The sequence below is a fragment of the Tachypleus tridentatus genome, chromosome 12, assembly GCF_004210375.1.
Source record: "Tachypleus tridentatus isolate NWPU-2018 chromosome 12, ASM421037v1, whole genome shotgun sequence".
Taxonomy (NCBI): Eukaryota; Metazoa; Arthropoda; class Merostomata; order Xiphosura; family Limulidae; genus Tachypleus; species Tachypleus tridentatus.
In genome coordinates this window covers 74,234,706-74,252,424 of record NC_134836.1, presented here as the reverse complement: position 1 = coordinate 74,252,424, position 17,719 = coordinate 74,234,706, and the positions used below count along the sequence as shown (strand labels likewise).

Below are 17,719 nucleotides of genomic sequence, written 5' to 3'. Positions count from 1 at the left end.
AAGCCACATGAGGACTATCTGCGCTAGCCGTCTCTAATTTAACAATGTAAGACTAGAGGGAAGGCACCTAGTCATCACCACCCATCGCCAACTCTTGGGTTATTCTTTTACCAACGAATAGTGGGATTGATCGTGACATTATAACGCTCCCACGGCTGAAAGGGTGAGCATGTTTTGTTTGACGGGGATTCGAATCCGCGACCCACGGATTACGACTCGAACGTCTTAACCTACCTGGCCATGCCAGGTCGACTTGAGGGATTTGGTCTGTTTTTAATTTAGTTATTGTTTTCAGGAAAATCATGAGACGAACTGTTTATGTTAGTATTGTTTGTTTGTTTTGAATTTCGCGCAAAGCTACACGAGGGCTATCTGCGCTAGCCGTCCCTAATTTAGCAGTGTAAGATTAGAGGGAAGACCGCTAGTCATTATCCCCCGCTGACAACTTTGGGGCTACTCTTTTATGAACACATAGTGTGATTGACTGTTACATTATAACGCCTCCACGGCTGAAAGAGAGAGCATGTTTAGTGTGACGGGGATTCGAAACCGCGACCCTCAGGTTACGGGTCGAACGCCCTAGGCATCTGGCCATTATTTATATTTATATATTTAATTTTTTTTGTTTGTTTGGGCAGTTTAGTTTTCATTAAGTTAAAGCTTCCCTTGTGGCTAAACAAAGTAAGTTCAAAACCAATAAAGTAAATTATAAAAAATACACATTATTTTGAGAACAAAAATTAGGTTAATTTAAGTTATAACTTTAAGAGTAAAAGAAGCACGTGTTTCGAAATTTCGTTTAATGAATTTGATTTAAAATGATTATCGTTTCTCGTGATTTTCTTACGCAGGCACTTTTTTATGTTTATACCCGTAGAAGACCATCACAATTTACATGAATGAAAGACGTTTTATGTCATCAGAGATTCAATAAACTTTTATAGCGTTGTTGAATATGAGAAAATGAGTTGAATCTTATTAAAAAGTTCAATTCATTTTCCAAGCCTATACTCTCCAAAATGAGCAGAGACGGTCTACTCAAGAAGTTTACGACTAGGCTTACCAGTCAATTATCGAACCAGTGTCGTTATCCGATGAAGAAATGCTTCACAAACACTACGAGAGATTGGTTGCTAAGGGAGCTTGGATCATCAGCGAAACTCGACAGCTTGGAAACAATACTTGTACATTGATCTAAAAGAACGTTAATTCTGAGTTACTATATTTAGTGTCAGTGTAGGGAAAAAAAAATCAACACGGCTAAAAACGTACGTCGGCCATAACAATACCATTAATTTATGTTGCACAGAGGGCGCCGTTTGACCTTGCGATAAATCTATGGATTTCAGAGTTGGCGAACTGAGTTTGAATCCCTGTGATACCACAAAATATTTCTCTCACTTCCAGTTGTGGGTGCGTTGTAAGAATGACAGTCAGTCTTTTAGAATGGCTGGTGTGCTATTGATAGGTTGTCTTCTTTCTGGTCAGTATTTCAAAATTAGGGACGACAACAGATAACGATAGTAGCTTCGCCATATATATAAAATGCAAGTACACATTGTCATAAAAACTATGAAAAGAATAATAACAATACATTGTATATACATGGTTCAGTTTAGAAAATTAACTTCCAATTCTCTAGAGTTGTTTTGTTCACCACGAGGTGCTCATAAACTAGGTAAGTATAGCTTACTATTTGTTTCTGGAATTGAAGGGGATAGAAACGAGGTAATCTCAGTATCAATGCTACAATCAGGGGTTCGATTTTCCTCGGTGAACTGAACAGCTAGCCCGATGTGGCTTTGCTACGAGAAAACAAACAAACACATTCTCGTTTAATTAAAGTAGTTTCTATGGGATTCTGTGCAGATGGCGCTGTAATTTAAAATATCTTTTTTTTTTTTTTAAGGTAGTATTGAGAAATCTTGATAGGGAAAGGAGAATAAATCTTTTATGCATACCAGAAAGATACGACAAAAGAAGTTTCAAAAAGAATAAAGTAACAAAGCTGGAAGAAACTGGTTCTAAACCAGGTTTTGAAAAAAAAAAGTATTATTTCAGTGAAAAATATATCACATTTCAGTCGTACACACTTAATCAAATTTTTGTTTTTATTTATTTATTTGTTCTTAAATACAAAATTACACAATGAGCTATGTATGGTTTATCAACCGCGGGTATCAAAACCTAATTTTTACTTTTATAAGTCTTCAGATTTACTGCTAAGACAACAGGATAAGAGGAGAGGATAAAGAACTGAACATTTTTTGGGTATTTTTCAGAAGTTTTCGGCAAGGTTACATAATGGATTTTCTGCGTATAGACTACAGGTGATGCAGGGGTTTAAGAAACGTTCCTAATTCTTGAACTATTTTATGTTATTGAATAATGGAACTACACTCTAAGATTCACAGTCTGGACGTCTCAGTGATTTGGCCGCACTCAATTCTCGAGTTGAATTAAAATCCATAATATATTATGTGTATAGAAAGAACTAAATATTAGACTATATTTAACATGATTACAGGGAAATCCAAAGATTTTGTAGCTTATAATGAAACTTAACTTGTAAGCAATGCATTCTGTAATCAAAGGTTGTTATAGTAATAAAAAAAAGAAGTAAACTGTATAATGTGTGAGTCACAGAAGTTCTGGAACGGATGGGCTATACATTTTTATCGTAATACTGGAATAAATGGTTCGTTATTTGCGGAACGGATGGGCTATATGTTTTTATCATAATACTGGAATAAATGGTTCGTTATTTGCGGAACGGATTGGCTATATGTTTTTATCATAATACTGGAATAAATGGTTCGTTATTTGCGGAACGGATTGGCTATATGTTTTTATCATAGGACTGGAATAATTGGTTCGTCATTTGCGGAACGAAAGGGTTAATTGTTTTTGTGAGAGCTTTGGAATAAGTGTCTCGTTAGGGAACTAGTAATGGTTCATTGATTCACTGATAACAAAAATAAAGCCTTTCTATTTGATTTATTAATCGTACTTTTTACAACTGAATATATATTACCAGAAAGTTTGTAATCAAATAATGAATAAAAAAGGAGTTTTATTGCAAAATATATTTCGCAAAACCGTAGAAAAATTTCACTTTCTAATTCGATAACGCTTTTTTAGTTTAGACATTTTAAGGTGAAACAATATGTTAGAACGTTCCTCATATCTTCATACGCCTTTGTAATATATATTTCGTCATTACTGGTTGTGTTTTGTACATTATAAATCGTCAAAAGGTAAAGACTTTTAAAGGGACCCGGGATGGCCTGATGGTCAGGGCACTCGACTGGCAATCTAATGATCACGGGTTCGAATTACCGTTACATCAAACATGCTCGCCCTTTCAGCCGTGGGGGCGTTATTATGTGATAGTCAATCCCAGTATTTGTTGGTAAAAGAGTAGCCCAGGAGTTAGCGGTAGGCCGTGATAACTTATTGCCTTTTCCTCTGGACTTACAGTACAAAATTAGGGATGGATAATGCAGATAGCCCTTGTTTAGCTGTACGCAACATTCAAAAACAACCAACCAAACCTTTCAAAGGAGGTTATGTTATTTTGTTATCGCATCAATAAGTTAACAGAACATCGAAACAGACATCCTTTTCTTGGTGACCGAGTGTGGCCTAATAGTTAAAGTCACTTGAATGTGAAGTCGCACAATAAAGTTCTGCGACCCGTTGTCGCAAAAATACACTCCGCAATTTTGGGTCTATGGTGTGTTATAAGAGTGACAATCAAATACTAGTATTATATCATACAAGGTAACCAAAGAGTTAATGTAGAGTGCTGTTAAATAACTGCATTCCCTCTAATCCATCGATTCAAAATTAGGGACATCTGTGCGTAGATGTCCCTTTTCATAACTATCCGCGAAATTCAGAAATGAAACAAATCCGCGTGAATTGTGCTGTTATATAACGTTTCTATTCTTCGTTTGGGATCATTTAGCATATTTTCAAATTATTAATTATTTTTAGGGAATAGTTAAAAGAAATAAAAGTAAAACAGCTCAAAAGTAGATAAAATAAAAAAAAACAACTTATGAGCTTATAGCTACTGTAAATGAAAACAGGAACTACCAACCAGAAATAGGTATCTAAGAAAACCTAACTTATTAAAAGAACGAGAAAAATAGCGTGTGGCAAGTTTATCATTATTCATATTAGTTCAAACAGAACAAAAAAAAAAAAAGAGAGAGAAAGAGAAAGGCTACTCGCTAGAGGACACGACAATCGCATCGAAGAATAACGTCGTCTGCCTTTGAACTGTTCAGTGGATGTTTAAAACATCTAGTCATTAACGGGAAACATCCACAGGTCGGTGTCAGGTCCTCGATATCGCACGAGATTCCTATGAAGAAAAAATCGCAGTAAGTAAGCCATTAAATGATTATATGTTTCAGTAATATGTCTATCTTTGAATTATAAAGTGCTTCGGACGAAAGGAGGCAAAAAATTATATTCTTGATGCTGAAAATCTGATATTCTAACAGGGATGTCTGAGTTGGCTTTTATATGTGGAAAGGTTTTTTTACCAATAACCTTTACCACATCGAGAGCAACGCTATGGATCTTAATTACTGAGTTTTAAAAATAAACATTAGAGCTAAAATATTTTTTTTTCGAATTAGCGCATTGTTTAGTACGTGGGTTTTAAACTAAATACCATCACTTAAAAAACAAAACTGTGGATCTTCATTACGGCTCGGTATTCAGTTTTTAAACAGTAAACTTTATAATGTAAAGAGCAACACTATGAATATAGGTTACTGTTGAGCATTCAGTTTTTAAACAATAAACTTTATTATTTAAAGATCAACACCATGGATCTCGATTATTGTTTAGTATTCAGATTTTAAACAATAAACTTTATAATTTAAAGATAAATGCTATGAATCTAGATTATTCTTTAGTCCTCATTTTAAATAATAAACTTTAGAATTCAAAGAGCGACGTTATGTATGTAGATTATTGTTTAGTACTCAGTTTTTAAACAATAAACTTCATTATTTAAAGATCAACGCTATGGATCTGGATTATTGTTAAGTACACAGTTTTCAAACAATAAACTTTATAATTTAAAGAGCAACACTATGAATATAGGTTACTGTTGAGTATTCAGTTTTTAAACAATAAACCTTATTATTTAAAGATCAACGTTGTGGATCAAGATTATTGTTTAGTACTGAGTTTTTAAACAGCAAACGTTTTAATTTTAAGAGCAACGCTATAGATCTAAATTATTGTTTGGACTCAGTTTTTAAAGATTAAACTTTGTGAATTAAAGAGCAACACTATGGATCAAGATTATTGTTTAGTACTCAGTTTTCAAAAGATAAACTTTATAATTTAAAATGCAACACTATGAATCTAGGTTACTGTTGAGTATTCAGTTTATTATTTAAAGATCAACGTTATTGATATAAATTATTGTTTATTATTCAGTTTTTAAACCATAACTTTATAATTTAAGATTAACACTATGGGTCCAGATTATTGTTTAGTACTCAGTTTTAAACAATAAACTTTATAATTTAAAGAGCAACACTGTGAATCTAGTTTTCTAAAAATGTCAAAATTAAAATGAAGGAAAAACCCATGGAAATGTTAACAATTTCTCACGTGAGGGGACGAAGAGGAACCACAACGTTCCTGAACACTCCAGTTGGAGAGAGAATTCTTCAGATTTCTATCTCTCTAAACTAAACCCCTGCCACGTTGGTTTGCGTTTGTTTTGTGAATCTAGGTTACTGTTTAGTACTCAGTTTTTAAACAATAACTTTACAACTAAAAGATTAACACTATGGATCCAGATTATTGTTTAGTACTCAAATTTTAAAGAATAAACTTTGTGATTTAAAGAGCAACACTATGGATCAAGAATATTGTTTGGTATTCAGTTTTCAAATAATAAACTTTATAATTTAAAGAGCAACGCTATGAATCTAGGTTACTGTTTAGTATTCAGTTTATTATTTAAAGATCAACGTTATGAATCTAGATTATTGTTGGGTGTTCAGTGTTTAAACAATGAACTTTATAATTTAAAGATCAGTGATTTTGGTCTAGATTATTGTTGGGTGTTCAGTGTTTAAACAATGAACTTTATAATTTAAAGATCAGTGATTTTGGTCTAGATTATTGTTAAGTACTCATTTTTAAACAATAAACTTTGTGATTTAAAGAGCCACACTATATTTATGTTATTGTTTAGTACTCAGTTTTTAAATAATGAACTTTTACTTAAAGCATATATTAAAGATATATTACACACGTATATATATATTATATACACAAGTACATGTACATACAAGTTAGCATTATCTATATAAAAGTTTGTTTTCGATTTACGGAAAGATTGCCGTATTTATATGGAGATAAATTTTATGTATATAACAGCTGCTATTTTGATATACATATATTATATATATAATTAAATACATATTTATTTATTTGATAAAGTTATGTATAGATATATCAATTGAACAATTTTGAAACTATTCGGTTTACGTCCATATATATTTCGAAACGTCATATCAATGATACAGTTATGCCAGTGCAGACGAGAACCGTTTTAGTTTTGAAACGGTTTCGCTAATTGTGTCACGTATGAAAACGAAACGCGCTCTGTACAAGAGGTGCGTTTTCAAGCAAATTCCCGGGTTTTGATTGAGACGTGTTATAAAGTGTTCAAGTTCTGACGTATTTTAACATCTCATTCCTTTTTAGGTTTCCTAATGTTAAGTGTTTTTAGTTTTCTGCAGCCCGTCTATATCAATAAGTCACTAAGTTAAGAAGGATGAGGCTCTTAGTGGCTTGCCCGTATCTTACTAAACTTTATCGATTTGGTTTCGAGAATAATTTAGGGGGAGCTCGGCGAGAAAGGGGAAGAAACGGCATATATGTATACGAATGCATCAACTGTAAGGATTCCCATTAATCACTTTTACGAGTATTTTAATAGCGAGTTAAATGGTTTGATATAGACGTAGTTAATGGAGTATAACCCCCCTCCATGTTGTTAGCATGTGTAGCACACTTTGAAGTTGCTTCAAAGCGGTTTTTAATTTCAGGTGAAGTTCAAATTATTTCGACAAGGGACTTATAATGTTGGTAAAAACATGAAAAAGAAAACGTTGTCTTCAAAAATCTTCTATGTCAAGTGCTTGAACGTAGTACACGTAACTAAACATGTCGAATGATTGAACATAGCTGTTTTCCTAAAGTTGGTTTTACCTGAAGTTTTCTCCCTCTGTAATTGAAATTATTTCCTATAACTACGGGGAAACATGTCAGAAATATTTAGACTAAAGCTACGGATCCGGCATGGCGAGGTAATTAAGGAACTCGATTCGTAACTTGAGGGTCACGGGTTCGAATTCCCGTCACACCAATCATTCTCGCCATTTCAGCCGCGGGGGCGTTATTACGTTACAGTTAATCGCACTATTCATTTGTAAAAAAATAGCTTAAGAGTTCTCGATGATAACTAGCTGCCTTCCATCTAGTCTTACACTGCTAAATTAGGGACGGCTAGCGGAGATAGCCCTCCCCCGTTGGTACAGCGATACGTCTATGGATTTACAACGCTAAAATCAGAGATTCGATTCCTCCTCGGTCGACTCAGCAGATAGCCAGATGTGGCTTTGCCATAAAAAAACACACGCACCCTCTAGTGTTGCACTGCTAAACTTGGGACGGCTACCTCAGATTTAATTATCTTGCTTCATGAAAAACCAGTATCACTGCACATGATGTTTGCTACGAACGTGTATGTGTATTTTTCTTATGGAAAAACCACATCAAGTTCTTTGCTGTGTCCACCGAGAGGAATCGAACGCCTGATTTTAGTATTGTAAATCCGAAGACTTACTGCTGTTCCAGCGGAGGACTTTGCTACGAAATGAAATCTTTCTGATTTCGTGACCTTTTATAAGTTACTTTGAAATATCCCAAAAGAAAATACGTCTCCAAAAATATTGTTTTGAAATACACATTGTATTGTAACAAAATATGAGCTAGAAATTGTTTTTTTTAATGAAATCACAGCCCGTGCGCACGTGCAACTCTTAAAAACATTAATAATTTTGAGGTGTTCAACATACTTTGTCGAAATATAAAACATCAAGTTGTTAACTGAAAGTACACTTTTCACTCATGTTAACATTTAGAAATAACCGTAATAATAATTTTTTCATGTTTTCAAATTCGTATTATTTAAAAAAAAATAACAGGGGCAAGATATTGTTGCTCTGAAATAATTTATAAATGGCGGAAAGAAAAAAAACAACACACAAGTCACTGAATAAAAATCCGTGTTTTAGGTGCACGTGATTCCCTGTGAAACGTTTTGTAGGGTGCTTGTTATCTTTCGTGGGCGTCTATTCTTGCATGTTTGTTTGTTTTGGAGTTTTGCGCAAAGCTTCACGAGGGCTATCTGCGTTAGCCGTCTCTAAATTAACGATGAAAGACTAGAGTCATCACTACCCATTGCCAACTCTTGGGCTACTCTTTTACCAACGAATAGAGTAATTGACCGTAAAATCATAACTCCCTACACGACTGAAAGGGCAAGCATGTTTAGTGGGATGGGGATTCGAACTCGTGACCTTCAACTTACGAGTCGAGTGTCTTAAGTCCCTGGCCATGCCGGGCCTGCTTGCATGTTATTACGATAGTTGTGAAGTAACACGTAGATTTCGGATACTTGTATTTCCCAGTGAGACATTTTGATGAGTAATAAATAAATATATGTACTTTACGTTCTTATAGAGACACTTTCAAAAACACTGAACGTAGTTTGATGTTTGATCGTGTCTCCTGGGAAGATTACTTTCGAAAGAAGAATAACATTCAGTAACTGTTTCGGCTTCTTTGCAACATTTATTCTGAAATAATGCACATGCTTTCCTTACTTCTCCGTTTCATTCAGTAGTATCAAGTAGTTTTGTTTTTGTGGAATCTGACTGTGACTCTTATAACACACTTACTTCTACAAAGTGTAGAGTACGATTTTTCTTCGTTTTTAAGCGGTAACGGGACACGAGCCAAGGTACCTCAGTCCACAGACTAGCACGTTAACCAGTCTCTGTCTTGATGTCACTGTCTTTCTGAGGATATTCAAACAAATACTGACTTAAAGGTCTTGATTTCCGTTACTCGCCTATAGCAGAGAAAGCTGAGATCACATTATTACAGATGTCTACCTGACATATGACTTTCGATTGGATAATAAACCACAAATTTTATCAAAGATTAGTATCTTTATATCTGTGTAGTTATACCACTATAACACATCTCATAGTTATAATAAATTACATTGGTGGTCTGAAACTACTAGCAATCAAACCTGACAATTAAGAGATCAGTAGTTACAAAAGCGATCGCTGGGAAATCATGATAAGTATGTTTTAAATGGTAATTATATATATATTTATAGAGTATATATTTTTAATGTATTAATAAGAAGGCAAGTTTTACGATTCATCGTGTAGAACAGAGAAAGTGAGAAAACTTAACAGACAAATCGTACTGTGAAACTGCGAAGAAAAGCGTAGTGTAAGACAACGTACATACACGTAAGACATATCTTACTGTATAACTGAAATACCAATATGGCGGACACATTAATCACTTTGTTCACTCATATAAGACTCTCCAGTGGCACAGCGGTAGAGCACAGATAACTCACTGTGTTATTAGTCGTTTTCCTTGATATATTTAATCAACAAACAGTAATTAATCTCTACAACAAACAAAACAAGAACATATTTTAGAAACTACAAATACAGTGATCTAACGTTATTATTAATTGGTTGTTACTTAAGTATGTGTGTTTTTCTAATAGCAAAGCCACATCGGGCTGTCTGCTGAGTCCAGCGAGGGGAATCGAACCCATGATTTTAGCGTTGTAAATATGTAGACTTACCGCTGTATAAGCGGGGGACGTTAGTTGAGTAAGGAAGTATATTATGCTAATATAATAATAATAGGTAATGAAACAACGATTTATAAGGGTAAAGAAGAATTTATTGTTGATAAAAGACACAACAATGTTTTGTTGAAACGTGTGTTCCAGTATTGTTGATAGAAGAAAGATCAAAGTTAACGAAGTATCTAAGGGGACACTCTTGAAGTAGCTTTTCTATTAGATAATGTTCCCTCGTAGGTGATAGGTTGTGGCTTAGTAGTTAGCATCACTTAACTGTGAATTTGAGCACTCCGCTTATTGAGGGTCGCGGGTTCGGCGTAAGATTGATGGTGAAATCTAACTCGTCGATTAGGTAAAGACCTGCCCTTCTTTTAGTCTATTAGTTCAAAATTAGGGTCGAGTATGTGCAGATAGCCCTCGTGTGAGTGAAATTGTGAAACAAACAAAATTTCCTGATGAAATTCCAAAACAAAGCAAAAAACCCTTGTGGTAGAATTCTGAAACAAACAACTTCTTCTGGTAACATTTTGAAACAAACAAACTCTCCTGCTGTAATGTATTGACTTAGTGACTGTCTTCGTCTAATTTTCTTATTAAATATAGTATTTATTCTTGATTGTTGTTGGAGCGCTATTTCAAAAGTATGCGACTGGCGAGTGTTGTCTGGAACTATGTTCGCCTTTCTCACTATAAACTGGTTCCTTGGAATTCTCTTACTAACACACAAGCACCGTAAACCCATCTAGTAAACTTGTATATTGGAACTTAGAAGAAGAGTATTATATACTAAACTAATCTTTCTTTTGGAAACTATAGAACTGAAATATTAGAACATGCGCATGTCTGCTAAGTGGCCAAGTTAAGAATCACTATCATTTAAACATAGCCCTTCCCAATTCTGAACTACTGACCAATAGGAAGACAACAAGCCAGAACTCCATTGGACACAAGGAATCTCTGAGCTGAACAACTGAATTGATAGTCACTTATAAAGCTCTGGCAGCTGAAAGAGCGGAGCCTGTTCAGCGTGTTCAGGGACATCGTGTCTCACACCCAGACCTTTCCATCCGCAGCCCAACACGTTAATCACCAGGCTATATCAACTTCTGAATATTCAGTTTTTGGTTTTGTTTATTCAAACAAAATATCGTTCATCAATGCAGTTAAAGTAGGAAGATCTCATGCATCTGTGTAAAGTGAAGTAATGGATTTGTGATAAGATGGCTGATAAATTCCACAACAAAGCGTATTTTACGAATGTGTTTTAATCATAATTCAGTAGTCATTACCAATAGCGTTAAAGAATTAAGGACAGTAGTTAAATTAAATTATAATGTTATAATACATTATTGTAGACTTAAAAGTTAAAGACATTTCACGTTATAAACATGGATTAGATTCGACAGGTTAAATAACTTAATGGGAACTTGTGGTTGACTTCAGGTACAGACATTTGAGGAAAGTTAGCGAACTGCTAATGTGGCATTTTTAATACATAAATATTTCTTTATTCAGTCTTTATTTAATATTCGTTATTAAATAAGTAAGGGTTAAAATGTTCACGAATCTTTGCTTACTTTTACAGTCTGGAAAGGAATTAGGCCTACCAACTTCTTCAAGAAGAACTGTCATTGAAAACAACGTTTCTTCGATGGTCAGGATCAGTCGCCATGATACTTTATAAAGTTATTCAAAGGAATCGAAAGAAGAGGTTTATTTGAGCCTGAACTAGCTAGTTAACACTAACAAAACCATGACGAACGCCACCTGGGCAATTGCTGAACAGTTTCTGAATATTTCATTGGAGGAGATAGAATGTCGTTTCAAGTTTTACTTTTCTCCCAACTTCTCTAAGCCTGAAAATGGTAAGTTTAGTTTCTGTGTTGTGAAATCTTTTCCTAGGTATTTCAAGTTTACTTTTCAGTAAGCGAAGACTTGTTATTTGCTATAAAAATGAAAGAAAAGAAATTTCAATGAAACTAACCAGAAGTAACAATACACATTTGGTTCCTAGTTTTCTCAGTTTTAGTAGGTCATTTAAACCATATTTTAGAAGTCTCACTTTGAAACTACTGGACTTCGTCTAGTGTTATATTATATTTTACTCGGAAGTATCATTGTATTTGGGTTTTAATATGCAATTTTAGAGCGAAATAAGATGGAAGCTGATTTTCCCTTGTTGGTAATAATCTTCGACATTATAATATTCTTGTATGTGTTATTATTATCATTTTGTTATTTTCATTATATGTTTATAATATACAATATTACCATCATAATATGTATATAATATACAATATTATCATCATAATATGTATATAATATACAATATCATTATCATATGTATGTAATATATAACAGTACCACCATAATATGCATATAATATACAACATTTATATATATAATATATATACATATACAAATTTCGCACAAAGCTACATAAGGGCTATCTGCGTTAGCCGTTCCTAATTTAGCAGTGTAAGATTAGAGGGAAGGTAGCTTGTTATCACCACTCACCGCCAAGTCTTGGGCTTCTCTTTTACCAACGTATAGTGGGATTGACCGTCACATTATAACGCCCTCACGACTGAAATAGCAAGCATGTTTGGTGTCACGGGGATTCGAACCCGCGGCTCTGAGAATGCGAGTCTAGTACCCTAACCACCAGGCCATACCGGGCTGTAGGGGAAGAAAGAGGGGTCGCATTTTATCATGTTGAGCTGCGTCTCAACCAAACCTGACTTCTGCTACAACTTTAGATACGAACCCTGGTGAATGTTATGAGCTGTTCGTAAAACCCAACATTTCGAAATACCTTTGCACATTTAGCATTGGAATTATATTAATGTAACTGTTAACAATGAAATGATATTTATGTAATGGTATACAATGAAACATTGTCTCGGAAAAGAAACTTCGATAGCACGAGCATTTTCCTGAACCCTTTTCTTCTTCTTGTGTTAACTGCAAACAGAAATATTGTTAGTCGAAAAACAAAAAAACGCTTTTTAAAAATAGTATGCAATTAGTTTTAATTATTTATTTAGAATAAATTGTTTCTGAAGCTTCATTATACGTAAAAAAACATTAATAAAAGCCTTCATTTGAGAAATTCTGTGAAGTTTACGAATGACACAAAAACAAGTTAATACCATGTCACTGCACGAAATTCATTTTATCAAGAACAGTTACAGTTAATTTTACACATGTAAACAGCAACACAGGATAACGTTAACAGTAGGAAAAAAAAGAACACATTATATTCATAACTAGAAGCAAGAAAGAATATTGTGGTAACACTGTATGAAAAGGAGGACATTATACACATCATTAGAAGCAAGAATGAATATTGTGGTAACACTGTATGAAACGGAGGACATTATACACATCATTAGAAGCAAGAATGAATATTGTGGTAACACTGTATAAAAAGGAGGACATTATACACATCATTAGAAGCAAGAATGAATATTGTGGTAACACTGTATGAAAAGGAGGACATTATACACATCATTAGAAGCAAGAATGAATATTGTGGTAACACTGTATGAAAAGGAGGACATTATACACATCATTAGAAGCAAGAATGAATATTGTGGTAACACTGTATGAAAAGGAGGACATTATACACATCATTAGAAGCAAGAATGAATATTGTGGTAACACTGTATAAAAAAGGAGGACATTATACACATCATTAGAAGCAAGAATGAATATTGTGGTAACACTGTATGAAAAGGAGGACATTATACACATCATTAGAAGCAAGAATGAATATTGTGGTAACACTGTATGAAAAGGAGGACATTATACACATCATTAGAAGCAAGAATGAATATTGTGGTAACACTGTATGAAAAGGAGGACATTATACACATCATTAGAAGCAAGAATGAATATTGTGGTAACACTGTATAAAAGGAGGACATTATACACATCATTAGAAGCAAGAATGAATATTGTGGTAACACTGTATGAAAAGGAGGACATTATACACATCATTAGAAACAAGAATGAATATTGTGGTAACACTGTATGAAAAGGAGGACATTATACACATCATTAGAAGCAAGAATGAATATTGTGGTAACACTGTATGAAAAGGAGGACATTATACACATCATTAGAAGCAAGAATGAATATTGTGGTAACACTGTATGAAAAGGAGGACATTATACACATCATTAGAAGCAAGAATGAATATTGTGGTAACACTGTATGAAAAGGAGGACATTATACACATCAATAGAAGCAAGAAGAGACATAATTTTAGTAATGGTAATGAGAATGACATTTCTTTAGACATATCAACGCTTGATTAGCAGGAAGTTATATCCTTCAATACATAGTGAGATACAGATTAACTGGAAGTTGTATCATCAACGTGCAGTACTTGAAAACTGATACTGAGTAAAGATAACCATTTCAAAGGGTTAAAATGAAATCCAGACAACAACCAGTAAAGTTGGAGCCATGTGCTCCAAGTCTGAATATTGCAACAACTATCGTTGACAGTTTTATCCGACAGCGATGATGAAAATAGTATCATAGTCAATGTTAAACATCTACCTTGATTATGGATCAGTTTGGTGCTGCAACTCAGGCAATGTTCTTGGCGGTTTATACAAAAATGATAGTATCTTAAATATTGGTGTAGTAACCAGTTTTGTGTCTTTTTCTACTAACTGATATACTTGTGAATTTTAGCGAAACCCTTTTTAATAACTTGAAATAGTACGTTGTTCCCTTCTCAAAAACAAGGCTCGCCCTTGAGCCTTACCTGTGCAGACGACCATTAGTTGGGTACTAACTTCTCTGTGGTGATTTAAGTTTTTTTATTTCTTAAGCTCGGAATCGAACCAGAAAAATTTTGTATGCTAAGTTTGTGCCCTACGAGCTAATCTAGAAGTTAAATCAATAGTAATTGTTCATAATACATTCGAACTTCCATACTTCAATGACAAGAACTGTAAGATTCTGATTGGTCATTCCAGTTTCTCAGGATCGCGACCCACTGGGCTGGGATTCATACTATTGTAAGAGAATGACTTAACTCATACAGCAAATGTGGTGAAACGATACCCTGACTGTTAAGAAGGTGTGGGAACACTCACGACCATTGTTTGCCTTGTACACAGTTCTGGTGTATTCGTTCTTGATACTGTATTGGCTTACGTGAAAACTACGAAAGTCATCAACGATCAAACAACAGGACAAACCTATGGGGAGTATCGCGAGACACTTGGAATAGCGTTCTACAGTCACACATTCATAAACAGTGTGAAGGCATGAAAAATATGTAATACTCAGTCTAAAGAAAATCCCTCTCATCCAAAATATTGGTGTTTCTTTGGTGTTTTTCTATGAGAAAATTTTTTACCATTAATACATTTCCCATTTTTCGCCATTACTTGTTATTTCTGACTGAAAACGTGGTGAAATATTTATTACAGAAACCCAAAGGTCATCTCCAACTAAACTCCAGTCAGACTGATAACATTTGACCTTAATACAAAGTAGGTATTAAATAAAAGTTTAGAGACGTCTTGAATAAGCAATGAAAAAACTTTTTAAAAATAAATCTACCACGTTTCAACAAAATTATATCATCAGGTACTTCATTCTTTTTAATAACATTTCCTTCATTCCCCATTCAAACCGTCTCCAAACTTTTATTTTCTAAAAAAAACCGGGATCCTTGTCATTAAGTTTACAATGCATATATCTATTTAAATTGTGATGGTCGTTATCACAGGTGATGATGCGCTGTCCTAATATTTTTGTAAATTATTTGTATACCATTGTATAAGCCCCCCAGTGGTTTAGATACCCGTGCTGGGCAGAGCACAGATAGCCCATTGAGTATCTTTGTGCTTTATGCAAAAACAACAACAACCATTGTATAAAATAAACTTCAATAAACTTCCACACAATAACGTAGTCTACACTTCATGCACGTGTATTACTTACAGTTGCATGTTGCTATAAAAATTATCCTCACAGAAGCCCTGTACACTATTATTTATTTCAAGGCCAGGTGATAAGGGCGCTCGACTCGCAATATGTGGGTTGCGGGTTCGAATCCTCAAACATGCTCGCCCTTTCAGCCGTGAGGGCGTTATAATGTTATACCCAATCTCACAATTCGTTGGTAAAAGAGTAGCCCAAGAGTTGGTGGTGAGTGGTGATGACTAATTGCCTTCACTCTTGTCTTACACTGTTTAATTAGGGATGACTAGCATAGACAGTCCTCGAGTAGCTTTGCGCGAAACTCAAAACAAACGAAACCAGTATTCATTTTCTCATACTCTTAGTTTTGTACAGCGTTTACGTATAGTTGGGAAATATACAATCGAACGCTTACCATTGTTTCACGGCTGTTTTGTAAATACCAAATCGAACTTAATTACACATTTTTCCTTCCCCTTCTATCATCAAGTACTCTTATCAGATATTGCTATAGAAGTACTTATTAGTTTTATGTATACTTATCAAACATTTTTTCTTTAAGAATTCATGGTATCGTATACATAGGCTTAATAAACACGAGTTAGAGTATGAGTGACCTGATATCGCAGTATTCTCTACACGTCCATGGGTCTAATAAGGTGTAGCAATATGTTATTTATGACGGTGAAACAAGACACCTCAGTGGACTCTAAATGTCATGAACTTTATTAACTTCATAGCTATCTGTTCGTAGGGGTCATTTTATCATTATCGAAACTACAAGGGAAGAAAAACCGATTTCATATTTTCAGAATACAGATTTTCATTTCTTTCTCTGTGTGAAATAATTACAGCATTTATTTTGGTATTATAAGCAATATCTTTTCAAAATATTGTTGCTCCAGTGAAACTAAAATGCTGGAATAACTGTTATTACAATCTGCTTTCAAAATACTGTTGATGTAGTGAAACCAAAACTTATAAATAAGTGTTAATACAATCTACTTTCAAAATATTGTTGATGTAGTGAAACCAAAGCATGTAAATAAGTGTTAATACAATCTGCTTTCAAAATACTGTTGATGTAGTGAAACTAAAACATATAAATAAGTGTTATTACAATCTACTTTCAAAATATTGTTGATGTAGTGAAACCAAAACATATAAATAAGTGTTAATACAATCTACTTTCAAAATATTGTTGATGTAGTGAAACCAAAACATATAAATAAGTGTTATTACAATCTGCTTTCAAAATACTGTTGATGTAGTGAAACTAAAACATATAAATAAGTGTTATTACAATCTGCTTTCAAAATACTGTTGATGAAGTGAAACTAAAACATATAAATAACTGTTATTACAATCTACTTTCAAAATATTATTGATGTAGTGAAACTAAAACATATAAATAAGTGTTATTACAATCTGCTTTCAAAATACTGTTGATGTAGTGAAACTAAAACATATAAATAAGTGTTATTACAATCTGCTTTCAAAATACTGTTGATGTAGTGAAACTAAAACATATAAATAACTGTTATTACAATCTGCTTTCAAAATACTGGTGATGTAGTGAAACTAAAACATATAAATAAGTGTTATTACAATCTACTTTCAAAATACTGTTGATGTAGTGAAACTAAAACATATAAATAAGTGTTATTACAATCTGCTTTCAAAATACTGTTGATGTAGTGAAACTAAAACATATAAATAAGTGTTATTACAATCTGCTTTCAAAATACTGTTGATGTAGTGAAACTAAAACATATAAATAACTGTTATTACAATCTGCTTTCAAAATACTGTTGATGT

General features: G+C 33.7%; 1 protein-coding gene across 1 annotated transcript in view; it reads left to right on the top strand.

The window, feature by feature from the left end:
* The first annotated feature begins 4,293 nt into the window (after nt 1-4,293).
* LOC143233621 (diuretic hormone receptor-like) overlaps nt 4,294-17,719 on the top strand; it is a 61,743-nt gene continuing 48,317 nt past the window's right edge. The window contains exons 1-2 of the mRNA XM_076470026.1: nt 4,294-4,391; nt 11,538-11,817. Coding sequence (XP_076326141.1) covers nt 11,706-11,817 — 112 coding nt within the window. The 5' untranslated portion in view covers nt 4,294-4,391; nt 11,538-11,705. The remainder of the gene's footprint in view (nt 4,392-11,537; nt 11,818-17,719) is intronic.